This window comes from Peromyscus maniculatus, chromosome 3 (genome assembly GCF_049852395.1).
Source record: "Peromyscus maniculatus bairdii isolate BWxNUB_F1_BW_parent chromosome 3, HU_Pman_BW_mat_3.1, whole genome shotgun sequence".
NCBI classification, from domain to species: Eukaryota; Metazoa; Chordata; class Mammalia; order Rodentia; family Cricetidae; genus Peromyscus; species Peromyscus maniculatus.
This window is the reverse complement of record NC_134854.1, coordinates 71,471,593-71,484,190: the sequence shown is the minus strand read 5'-3', so window position 1 is coordinate 71,484,190 and position 12,598 is coordinate 71,471,593. Positions and strand designations below refer to the sequence as shown.

The window sequence follows — 12,598 nt, the reverse complement described above, 5'->3', positions numbered from 1 at the left end:
GAATTTAAATATGGAAATTGAACTCCTTTTAGTAACACTTTTCACATCATATGTTAACATTCCTAACCTTGCAGCTACAAATGTGACTCTCTGGCAACTAATTTTTAGCACCTGTCTGTTCAGATCTTTCATATAAAAAGAAAGTTTATTTTTTCAGATGAAAGAAAGCAACATTACCTGGGTGTTGGGGTGGTGGTGGTTTTGTTTCTGTTTTGAGACAGCCTCTCACTATATTGTGTTGGCTAGCCTAGAACTTGCTATGTGGATCAGGCCAGCCTTGGGTAGTGAGAAAAAAAGACATGGAATAAGGGACAGGCGGGTCATGGAGAAGTTGTAGGTGGAGGATCTATAGGCATGAAGGTCTGGAGACACGAAAAACCTTGGTGTCTGAGAGTCTCAGCTCACCGTCAGAGAGAGGCCAAGACCAACTTCAGGTTCAGTGATTCGCTAGGACCCGAGGTACTCCCAGGAAGCGCTTCATACTGGCAGTAGTGGTTTTTATTCCAGCACAAGTATCCACTAACATCCAGCCCGTGGAAGGGATGCAGGGTGCAGAGTCCAGGAGTCCCTGTGAAGCCTCCGGTCTTCTGGGGGTGGACTCGGCACACTGCTGACCCCTCCTGGTGGTGGTGTAAGACAAGATGAGTTGCCAAGCAGCTCATCCAACTGCGCACACAGTTTTCGTCGAAGTCAGTTGCGTAGCTATGGTTGACTGCCCACGCAGCTGACCTTTAGCCCCTAGCATGTCTGGAGGGTAAGCTGTGTGATCCAAGGCCCCACTGTAAACCACGCGGTCTATGGCTTAGGGATCGCCTTTCAGGAGCTAAGGACAAGGCCCTGCCCTTTCTCTGGAGGTGATTCATTAACTCTTCACACCCGAGTCCAAAGGTTCTGACTGGCGGGAGTGTGGTGTAGTAGAAGCTGGGGAAGCGGTGGGGAGGTGGGAAGGGCGGGGACACTGACAAATGGGAAGGGAAGAATGCCACCGAGAGAAGACGTAGTTCAAAGGCACGCATGGAGTTAGCAGATGGACTGGGCAATGGCGTCTGCATAATTGTTTCCCTCCACACAGGTTGGTCTTGAGGCTCTCTCGCTGTGGTGTTTCCCTCAACCAAAATGGGGGGTGGCGGTGGATTTGAAGAAGGAGGATTTTGAAGACTCAACCTAGTTGTACTGTGAGCTGGAACAGGAGGCTGGGTGTGTCACACCAGCGCCAGGCCAAAAAATCTAACCAAGGAGTATTTCTTAAAGTGAGGAAATAATGGAAGTGGGAGTTGCTGGAAAACTCTAGAGCCGGGAGTCAGGGTACATTCCTATAAGCCTAGCACTCAGGAGACTAAGACAGGAGGATTCCAAATTTGAGGCCATAGGCTATGAGGTACATAGCAAGACTGTTACAAACAAAACAAAATAAACAGCCCAGTGCTCGTCAAATGCCTGGAATCCCGATATTATGGAGGTGGAGGGAGGAGGATCAGGAGTTCAAGGTCAGCCTCAGCTACATAGTGAGGTCAAGGCTAGCCTGGGCTACATGAGACCCTCTCTCTGTATATATGTATATATACTTTGAGGTTTCAAATGCTCAAGCCAGGCCCAGTGCCTCCTTTCTCTTCCTGCTGCCTTTGGATCCAGAAATCCAGATGTAGAACTCTCAGATGCTCTCCATCACCACATCTGCCTGTGCGCCGCCATGCTTCCCACCATGATGATAATGGACTAAACCTCTGAACCTGTGAGCCAGCCCTGGTTAAATGTTTCCTTTGTAAGAGTTGCTGTGGTCACGGTGTCTCTTCACAGCAGTAAGAACCCTAATCAAGACCACGTCCACCTGTGGTTTCTCACTTTGGAACCGGAGGAAGGAAGACGCTGAGCTGAGGCCAGAGTAGGCGGTGTATGAATCCCTGCCTCAACGGAAGCAAACAAAATGAGTAAGCGAGGATGAGAAGAGAACAAGGTAAAGATGGCGACAAAACTGCTTTTTAAAATGAGGCTTTTGGGACTGGAGAGATGGCTCAATGGTTAAGAGCACTGGCTGCTCTTCCAGAGGACCCGGGTTCAATTCCCAGCACCCACAGGGCAGCTCACAACTGTCTGTAAGTTCAGATCTCCAGAATCTGACACCTTCATACCAATGCATATAAAATAAAGTTAAAATAAATTTAAATAAAATAAAATGAGGCGTTTTTCACCTGAATCTGCAGTGGGCTCTTTCCCTTCACTTTTCAGAAATAAGCACGTAAAAGCAGAAATTTAAGGTGGTAATGACGACCTTTCCTTTAGATGGGACAGTTTTTATACATTTTATCTTCCTGGCCTTACTGTGTTGTTTATTTTGTTTTGTCAGCTTTAATATTATGTTCATGGTATTTTTATAGCTGTCTACATCTAGATTTAAAAGCCTAGGGACTGGAGAGATGGTTCAGTGGTTTAAGAGCACTGACCGCTTTTCCAAAGGACCCAGGCACAACTCCCGGCAGCCACGTGACAGCTCACAACTGTCTGAAACTCCAGTTCCAGGGGATCTAATGCCTCCGACATACATGCAGGCAAAACACCAATGCAGGCAAAACACCAATGCAAATGAAATGAAAATAAATATTTTTTAAAAGTCTATTAGACGCCTTTAATTCCAGCACTTGGGAGGCTGAGCCAGGCAGATCTCTGTGAGTTCGAGGCCAGCCTGGTCTACAGAGCGAGATCCAGGACAGGCACCAAAGCTACACAGAGAAACCCTGTCTCAAAACAAAAACAAACAAACAAACAAAAAACCAACAACAACAGCAACAAAAACATTGCAAAAATGTGGTTCCTAGTGTCTGTGCCATCAGTCAGTCTGGCTCTCTCCTTCTGTCCAGTCATGACATAAAAATGCTTTCCCACAGTGCAAACTCTCCCCCGAGAGAGAAAGTGGAAGCTTGTTGAGGATGTCACCATGTGATGGATGCCTTTGTAAGAATCTGCAAGAAGGCGAGGAGTGGTGGTGTACGCCTATAATCCCAGCACTCAGGAGGCAGAGGCAGGAGGATCTCTGTGAGTTCAAGGCCAGCCTGGTCTAAAAAGTGAGTTCCAGGACAGCCAGAGCAACACGGAGAACCCCTGTCTCGAAATCTGCAAGCATTACAGGCTCTCAAATACTAAGGATTGGTATGTCTTCCTTTGCTTCCTGAAAATTTTCACAGGCAATCAATGTTCTTCATCCCTTGATTGGCGAATTCACCATTGAAACCACGTGGCCTTGAGCTTGCTCTGTGGGACAGCAGACAGAACATGCAATTCTTTGAACTGTGATACCGGCACTTGGATATGCTGTGTCTTCTGTCAGTTTCCGTAAATTGTGGTTTACCAGGATTTTGGTCAGTTCATCTACATTGTCCAGTTTTGTTTTGTTTTTTCCTTTTTGTCCGACATTTTCAAAGTGTTCTCCGTAACCCTCTTCATTTCAGTTGCATGTAGCTTCACCCTGGATCGGTTATGCATGTTTCCTCGTCCTATCGTGTTTGATGTCAAGAAATCACATGTTCTTGATCACGCGTGTGTCCGCTTTGAGTTGTTTGCATTTGGGGGCAGCCACAGATGCTATGAGCGTTTCTGTGTTGCGTGTTTTACATGGATGTGCACTTCGTTTGTCCTTAGTGTGTGCCCGGGAGTGAACTGCTGATCTCTGTGGTGACACTGTGCCTTTCCTCCTGGGGAGTCCCAGCCTGGCCTCCAGTGTGCGCGCCACTCTGCGCTGGCCTCGGTGCCACCACGGCCGCTCCTCCCCCTGCTCGCTGACTTGCCGGCCCTGACTTTTCTGCTCTTGCCGCCCCAGCAGATTGGGAGTGGGATCTTGCTGTGGTTTGTGTTATGTAGTAAGCGGCGCTGTTTACCATGCGAGAGAAGCCACGAGGCACAACAAAACCCACTGTAAGAGTTTATTAAAGGAAGGGAATAGAAGGGGTGTGCATAGGCCTATGGAATGATCGTGCAGGAAGAGGGGGGAGGAAGAAGTGGAACCCACTTTTAAAGGTGTCCTCCCTCCCCCACTCCCACCCCTGCACATGTGCATATGGGCTTATGTAGCTACATCACACATGCGCATAGATTGTGTGACCACGCTGCATGCAGATGACGTGATCACGCAGCGCACTGATTAAGTAGGACATAAGGCCCTAGGATGACTAAGCATCTTGCCTGGCTACTGGACAGTGCATGCCCGTGATCATGTAGCTGGGGGAGTGGCTAGGAATTCTAACAGTTTGGATCTGTGCCTCATGGCCATTGCACTGAATATCTTTCAGTCCTTACATGCTGACTGGCCTTTTCCTGCTAAAAATATGACATCATATTTTTCCCATTTACTTTCCATATTTTTGCATTCTTCTCTAAAATTTATTCTGAGGTAACTATGTTTTTTTCTAGGAGTTTTACAGTTTAAGATTTTACAGTTGTCTGTTGTATATAATTCAACTTAGTTTTGTAGATGATTTGGGAAGTCAGTGATTAGTTTCCCCCTATAAATAACCTGAACCATCTCTTAGAAAGGTTACTTTAAAGTCAGGTGGTGGCCAGGCGGTGGTGGCACACACCTTTAATCCCAGCACTTGGTAGGCAGAGGCAGGTGGATCTCTGTGAGTTCGAGGCCAGCCTGGGCTACAGAGTGAGATCCAGGACAGGCTCCAAAGCTACACAGAAAAACCCTGTCTCTAAAAACCAAAAAAAAAAAAAAAAAAAAAAAAAAAAAAAAAAAAAAAAAAAAAAAAAAGTCAAGTGGTAGTGGCATATGCCTTTAATCCCAGCACTGGAGAGGCAGAGGCAGGCAGATCTCTATGAGTTCAAGGCCAGCCTGGTCTACAGCATGAGTTCCAGGGCTATACAGAAAAACCCTGTCTCAAAAAACAAACCAACAAAAAAGTTACTTTACCTACTAACTTTTAAGTGGCTTGGGATTTAAAAAAAAAAAAAAATTTAATTGTCTGTATGTGTGGCCTATTTCTGGGCTTGGCTTTACTGGACTCATAGCTCACCACTTTAACTAGATGGGTTTTCCTGCAAGACCTGGGTATCTCCCTGCCTCAGCCTCTCAGCACTGGGGGTCCTGACATGTGCTACCACATCCACCTTTGACATGAGAGCTGGGGGTGTGAGCACAGGGCCTCAGCACAGGGCCTCACGCTTGCCCAGCAAGCCGTTACTGCCTGAGACATCTACCCAGACACCGTTATTTCCCTGTGAATAAAGTGAAATTGGGGGGCTAGAGCACTTGCTGTTCTTGCTGGGGACCCAGGTTTGGTTCCCAGCACCCACATGGCAGCCCACAACCATGTGTAACTCCAGTTCCAGGGGATGTCACACCTCCTCCAGACTCCCTCAGGCATCACGCATGCACTTGGTACACATATATACATGCATACAATCATATCCATACAATAAGATAAATAAACCTAGAAATGTTTTTCCATGATATTTTGTGAGGAATTGGTTCAGTTTTATTTTAGCAGATCAGATTTTTTTCTCAAAGAAACTAATTTGCTATATAAGAAATGGTAGTATTCTCAACAAAAACAAAATAATAAAAGGAAGTAAGAATGGGACCTAAAAACCAAGTAGTGTTGTAGATATCTTTGTGTTAATGCATTTCAGTATAGAATGGATAGGCTTTGGAAAATATCCTTTGCCAGAAAAAAAAAAAAAGATTTGACATTAGCGAATTTAATTAAATATAAAATGTTTGGCCTATGAAAACAGCCCTATAATTTTGAAAGCATATTTCCTACTTTGTGATCTAATAAAGGCTTGGAGCTCTTTAATTCTGCTGATTGAATTATAAATTCCCTGGGGCATAGACTGCATTTTTTATCTTGTTAACAGCTCGTGTGTGGAGAGGGGTAGGCTGTTTAGCCTCATGATTTACAATGTAATAAAAGCATGCACAGTACACATCTTAATGAATATCCATAGCCTTCCAAGGAGCTGGTGAGAGAGTTTCCCGCTCTATGGGTAAAGAAGCTAAGACAAGAATAACGGCTACAGTGAATGTCTCAGGCCCCCGCCCTTTCACTGTCAGGGTTGGGTCTGGAACTCAATACCGTTCCCTCCAGAGCCCAGGCTGGACTCTGTGCAGGACTTCCGGCCACCTGTGTGCTTCCCAGAGGGATGACATGGGAAGCTGGAGTGGAAAATCATTTATTGTGTGTCAGATCCAAAGGAAACTCCATTTCCCCAAATCCCAGCAATTAGACAAAGCTGGCATTCCTCAGGAAGTTGTGAAGCCAGTTCCTCTACCAAAGGAGCCATTTCTCTTGATCACCGCAGAAGGGACAAATGGCTATCTGTGGTGTCCAGTAACATACCAAAAACGCTCCCTCATACTCCAGGCTCCTTCGGGATCACAAGGGATCTCTTACACATTTCAAAGCACATGCTGGCATCCTGGCCCTCCCCTTCCCTAAACTCCAGTTCATGGGCTTCCCTCCCCCTCCCCCCAGCTGCTCATTTCTCCTTATAACCCTGCTATTTTGACTATGAGCTCTCTTGGTCTCTCTCTTTTGTCCTCTCTTGACTCCCTCCCTCCCTCCCCCCAATCTTTCCCCCATCTCCTCCCCCTCTCTCTGCTGGCCATATTCAGTCTGCTCTAAACTCTCCCAGATGCCTCTGGCCATCCTCTCCCTGCTATCTATAGTAAAAACCTTCCACTTAACCATGCTGTGGAGCGGCCATGCCCTCAGTTTATACGCTGTGTAGGACTACCTCCTCTAGCACCCCCAGATCTCAACCGCTAAGTACCAGCACCACCCCCATCCTGCTCCGGGCGGGCGTTGTCAGAGATGCCCCTGGAGGCAGTGCTGAGGCAGTCCTGCCACGCTGCTTCTTTGTCAATGGCAGGAGTTACAGCTACGGGATAACCGTCTTCACAGCACACGTGGCACATTTTGTTGCTTTGCCCTTTGTTTGTTTGAGATGAGGTTTTCCTACGTCATTCCAGGCTGGCCTGGAATTGACTAATGTAGCCCACGAAGGCCTCCGACTGGCAGTCCTCTTGTCTGGGTCTCCCAAGTATTAGGGTTACAGTTGGGTACACTGTAGTCAGTGCATTCTCTGCATTCTTGACCAGACAGCCTTCTTTATGCAAGGATGCTCTGGGGCCCTTGAGGACATGTCTGGAGGTGAGTGAGAAGCATTTGGAATCCTTTTACCACACGGTGGGATGCAGGGACAGGCTCCTTTTCTCTACTGACTAAAGAATGAAGAGGCAGAGAAAGTTTGAAAGTCAAGCCAAGCCAAAGCTTACTCCAAAGTGACACTTTATTATTAGAGTTTAAAAGAAAAACTCCAGGCAAGCCAAGTTGTCAATCCCAGGGGGTGCCTGGAGAAGAGAAGGACAAAAAAAAAACCAAAAACAATCCACAAACCAACATGGTTTTTGAGTTATGCTGACTCGGAGGCCAACCACAGGGCAGACCAGCACCCACATGAAGCAGTGGGGCCTTTAGAGAAGGAGTGAAGGAGCCCAAAGGAAAAGCACACTTAGCTTCTGGCCATCATCAGAAGGAAAATTTTACTTCTTTCTAAGCCAAGGCTCAGAAAGGTGGGCTGAGCCAACAGAACCTCATGGCAGCTTGTGACTGCACTGGGGATGGGAATGCTGGGAAGGAAGAAGGGTTCAGTATCTCCTGGAAGGAATAAGTATCACGCCTGTCTCTTTACTGAGGCTTAAAATGAGACTGCCTTCCTGATGGGTAGTCCTGTTGTGCCGGTGTCTCGAGATCTCCGAGCAAGATCACCACAGAGTCGATATCCGATGCAGAACACACAGACAGGGGTTTATTGATAACAAGCAAGCCTGAGCTTGGTCGGTGTCCAACACCCCGACATAGCGGGTGGAGGAGGTCAGCCCTGAGCTCTCAGGGTGAGGGATTTTTAAAGGGAAAAACCGCAAGCAGGTTGGTACAAGCCTTTGCATCATATGATTGATTGGGTGAGGATGTGTAACCTTTGGATTTAGTGGTTGGGGGTTACAGTTACCATTTTTGGGCAGGCCTGGACAAGTCCCAGGCTCTGTCCTTGAGCTGCCATGGAGGCTGGCTGACCTTGCACGTTCACATTGACCCATGCACGTAGCTCTAAGTTGGTGAGGGGTCCCAGACAGTAAACAACTGGCTGAACCTTGAGTGGTCAGAGTATGTGCAGAAAGGGAGCTACTGCAAGGACTATGTCTTTTGTTCATGGCCCTCCCAGAAACTGCTTGTTCAAGCCTCAGGAAATTGAAATTGAGGCCTGGGGACTGGAGAGATGGCTCAGTGGTTAAGAGCACTGACTGCTCTTCCAGAGGTCATGAGTTTAATTCCCAGCACCCACATGGCAGCTAACAACTATCTGTAACTACAAGACCTGACAGCCCCACACAGACATGCATACAGGCAGAATACCAATGCACATAAAATAAAAATAAATAAATTATAAAAAATAAAGGGAAGAAATTGAGGCCTGATCTCTGAGAGAAGACTGAGCAGCCCATTATGGCGTCTGCTTGGTCCTTTCAGTCCCTTGGCCAGGTAACTGGCCCACCCAGGTGAGTTTATTATGTTTACTTTGGTCTCCACCAAGGTCAGAGATTTCATCTTCTTGACCAGCTTTCCCTCAACAACCTTTACTTCCGCTGTGTCACCTTGGGCAATGAGAATGGCAAAGACGAGGGCTGACCTACCCCAGGGCAGGAGAATCACCTCCAAATAACTACCACGAGCGTGAACATGCTCCCAGAGTCCTTGCTGGACCGAGCAAGCCACTTCGGTCATTGTATCCAGCTTCACAGAGGCGCCATGCAATCCCTCTGCTAAAATTCTCCCTTGTCTGGGGCTGGAGAGACGGCTCGGTGTTTACTATAGCTTGTCGTTCCTCCAGAAGAGTTCATTTCCCAGCACCCATGTTGGGTGGCTCATGACCACCTGGAACTCCAGCTCTTGGCCTCCTTAGACACCTGCACATAGGTCACACACACACACTAAACATAAACAAACAAATGCAAAACTCTTCCATTGTTCCCTGGCTTTGACATGCTCTGAAGACCCGCACGGCCAACAGGACACGGCCCTGTAGACATAGCTGACATGAGCTACCCTGCCTCTATACTTGGGCCACGCCCGCCGTACTGTCTCGTCTCCACGGGACAAGCCAGGCTTGTTCTCGTCTTGAACACTGCGGTTGCTGTTCCTCCCTCAGACACAGCTCTCTTTCCTCACGTGGTGTCTGACTGAACCTCCTCTCCTCGAGAGCTTTGCCTTTCCAACCAAACTGAGCCGAAGCCTTCCTTCTCGTTCTCTTCCCTTGCCTCTGAGGCCTTCCATTTGACAGCACTTGCTGCCATCCACCATAACAGAGGCCTTTTTATCAGGTGTCTCGTTTCTCTCTGGCGAGAATTCAGCGCATAAAGTATCTTAGGTCTCCATCCTTTAGCAAACCGCTTGGCAGACGCAAGCTTGATAAGTATTGATTAAATACGTGTGGCTTACAGAAGTGAGGCATTGCCCAGACAGAGTTCAGAGCTAATAGGGAGTAGATTTATACTCGGAGCTCCCAGCCTGTTAGAGAAGATTCTCCTTTGGAAAAAGAAAAATTAAAAAACAGACAGAAAGGGTAAGGCCTTTTTCTTTGTTGGGAAATGTCCAGTAGACCTCCTCTCCACTCTCTCCTCTCTTTCTGGCCCTCCCCTCTCCTCCCTTCCCCTCCCCTCCTCGCCCCCCCCCCACTCCCCTTTGGTTCCTGTTGTTTCTTGGAATAACCACAGAAAACTGCGTAAAAGACGACTCTAAGGCACAGAAACCTGGACAAGGTGGGAGACTGTAAGGAAACTGGATTCGAGGTCTACTTCTCTCCCTGGGCTTGCAGCTGCTGAACAGCTCTGGGATGCTGTCCTTGCTGCCTGATGCCCCAGGAAAGGGCTTTGTGCCACCAGCTGCCACATGCTGACTTCAACAGCTCTGTGATGGGCATTAGCCAAGGTTAGCTGAGAAATAACTCAAGTCTCTAAAGCAGCCAGAATCGCAGCCGCCCATTCAAGCATGCCTTGCTCCTTCGTTTTGGTCCTGTTAGAGTCTCATGCTGCCTGGCCCCGTCTGCCTGTCCTTTCCCTTTGGTGCCGTGATTCCCAAGGAACCCAGCTAGCTGTATGTTGAATGCTTAAACGGCTTTAAAAGCAATGTTGTGATTGTAAAAATGACTTGTCTTTTGGCTAGGAGGAAGCAAAGGGAGCCGGCAGAGTCGGGCCAGCATCGATTCGGACACAATCTCCTGCTGGAATTTGCAAAGCCGATTTAAATATGATCATAGCGTCCAGAAGTCTGTTTCTAAAATATAGAAAGGCAAGATGACAGCTCTGAGAATTGCCAGATTTGAAGAACTTGGACTCTTTTCATTTTGCATTAATATAAACCTCGGGGCTCACCCAGCTGGGTCTCTCAGTGTGCACAGCAGGAGGAAATGGTAATAAAAACGGCTTCCTCACCTTGCTGGTGTTCAGCGCCGTCTGTGACCTCTACCAGGTTTTGTAAGTTGTAGTCTAGAAAAACAGCGTGGTCTGGGAGCTTTAAGAGAGGGGAAATGGAGTTATGACAAACAGCCAGGCAGCCATGAGTGCTTTTCAGCAGCTCAAGTAGGAACAGTTTCTGTCTGGAAACAATGCTTCTAAAACCTCAAGATTGTTTGCCTCACTCCCAGGGGCAAAATAAGGTTTATGTAAGGGGGAAAAAACTAGGAAAGGCTGAGAGCCACATAGGGTGTAAGAATCACACAGATCACTAAACTATAAGGAAGGCTTTTAGCATGCAGTGACTTGGAATCCGGTGTGAAATCTCAGGGACCACCCAAGTTTTCAGTACAGGTTGGTCCCACCCCAGGACTGTGGGCATGGCATTCACGGCTCTGTAACTTTTGCTTCTCCATCTGGAAAGATTGTGGGGTGGGGGGGTTAGCATTTATATATAAGTACCTGAAACACAACTAAATTTCAACAAAGGCCGATCCCGCCTGAAAATTAGGAAGAAAGAAACTTACACCTATGTTGGTCCATCGCTCTGCTATTTCTAAGAATGGGTCTTGTAAACTTGTAACAAAATGCCTGACAGAGACAACTTCCTGGAGAAAATGATAAGTTCGCAGCTTTGGAGTGCTCAGTCCATCACGTTGGGGAGAGCATGGCAGAGCCAAGCAACCCATGTCACTGTGGCCAGGAAGCAGACCGACACCTGGGCCGGCAGGGCTTCTCCTTCTCACTCCACCTGGGCCCTTGCCTAGGAGACGGTTTTGCTCCCATGTAGGGTGAATCTCTCACACTAGTTTATTCTCTCTTGAAACTCGCAGAAGTACCCAAAGTTGTGCTTTTCTGACCTCCCAGGCCCTTTGCAGGTCAATCAAGTTGACTCTCAAGGTTAATCACCGTAATCTGCCTGTGTCAGCCTGATGCACAAGCCATTTCCTTAAGCCATATCGTTACTCCCTGGCCCCTCAAAGGGTTGCTCCTGTCCATCATTCAATGCAAAATACATTCTGTCTGACTCCAAGAGTCCCCAGAGCCTTGGTGGTTCCAACACTGTTCAAAAGCCCGAGTTCAGAGGGTCCTCAGCCTCGACAGCTGTGAAATAAAAAAAGAAAGTTATGTACTCGTAATGTACTGCAGCACAAAGCAAGCATCCCCCTTCTAAAACGGAAGTGGGGCGTAGAAAGGAGAGACAGGTTGGAACTGGATGGAACAGGTGTTAAACCCTCCTTGGCCTGACACTGGGCACAGGGGCATGATGGGGGTGCAAGATCATGTGGGCAGTTCCCCAGCTAGCCTCACATTCGGTCTTTGCCTGGAAGATAGTCCACTTTCTGGGCCTCTAAGGGTAACACTGTGACTTCTACTTCATCTGTCACTTCTCAAGGGCTCCTGACCCAGCCACACGCTGCCTCTTAGGGCTTCCTTTTAAATCGGATAGAAGCCTCCATGACCATAAACCCAGCAGCAACTGGATGCCAAGTTCTGCCATTAGCATGAACAGTAGTTGGCCCGCTTGGGGCAGTGTCTGCAGGGTCCCTGTGTGCCTGGATGGCTGAATGGGGTAAGGAGGGGTCCAAGTGCGACCAGGGCTCCCCAGAGCTCTTTCCTCAGCATAGCCTTACATACAAGTCCAAGCTTTCATACCCTTGAGCCAGGCACATTGGCATACACTTCTGATCTGATCACTCAGTGGCATTCGGATGAGGAGACTTGCTATGAATGTGAGGCCAGCCTATATAGTGAGTTCTGGGCCAGCCTGGACTACATAGTGAAACCTTGTCTCCATCCCCTCCACAGAAACAAATAAAACAAACCCAACAACAACAGACACTTTGTCACCTTGAGCCTGTGATGTGTGGGGTACAGCTGATCTGGAGGGCGCCTTCAGGGCCTCTTTCCTAGTGTCCTGCCGCTCTTTTAATTGCCTGATTCTTCAGCAGCCACGCTTTCCTTTCCCTTCCTTCCTTTCTTGGAAAACTTTATGTTTTTCACACCCTTCATTTTGCTCACTTTTCTCACTGTCAACTTGGCTAAAAGCAATCAACAAAACCCATACACAGTCTGAATGCCAGACCACCTTAA

At 47.7% G+C, this 12,598-nt stretch overlaps 1 protein-coding gene across 2 annotated transcripts in view; it reads left to right on the top strand.

Moving 5' to 3' along the window:
* The window catches only part of Hycc1 (hyccin PI4KA lipid kinase complex subunit 1), an 88,293-nt gene extending 77,811 nt beyond the window's left edge, over positions 1-10,482 (top strand). For both annotated transcript variants that reach the window (XM_042273306.2, XM_076566741.1), the window contains exon 11: positions 10,215-10,482. In XM_042273306.2, coding sequence (XP_042129240.2) covers positions 10,215-10,336 — 122 coding nt within the window. In that variant the 3' untranslated portion in view covers positions 10,337-10,482. The remainder of the gene's footprint in view (positions 1-10,214) is intronic.
* Positions 10,483-12,598: the final 2,116 nt, after the last annotated feature.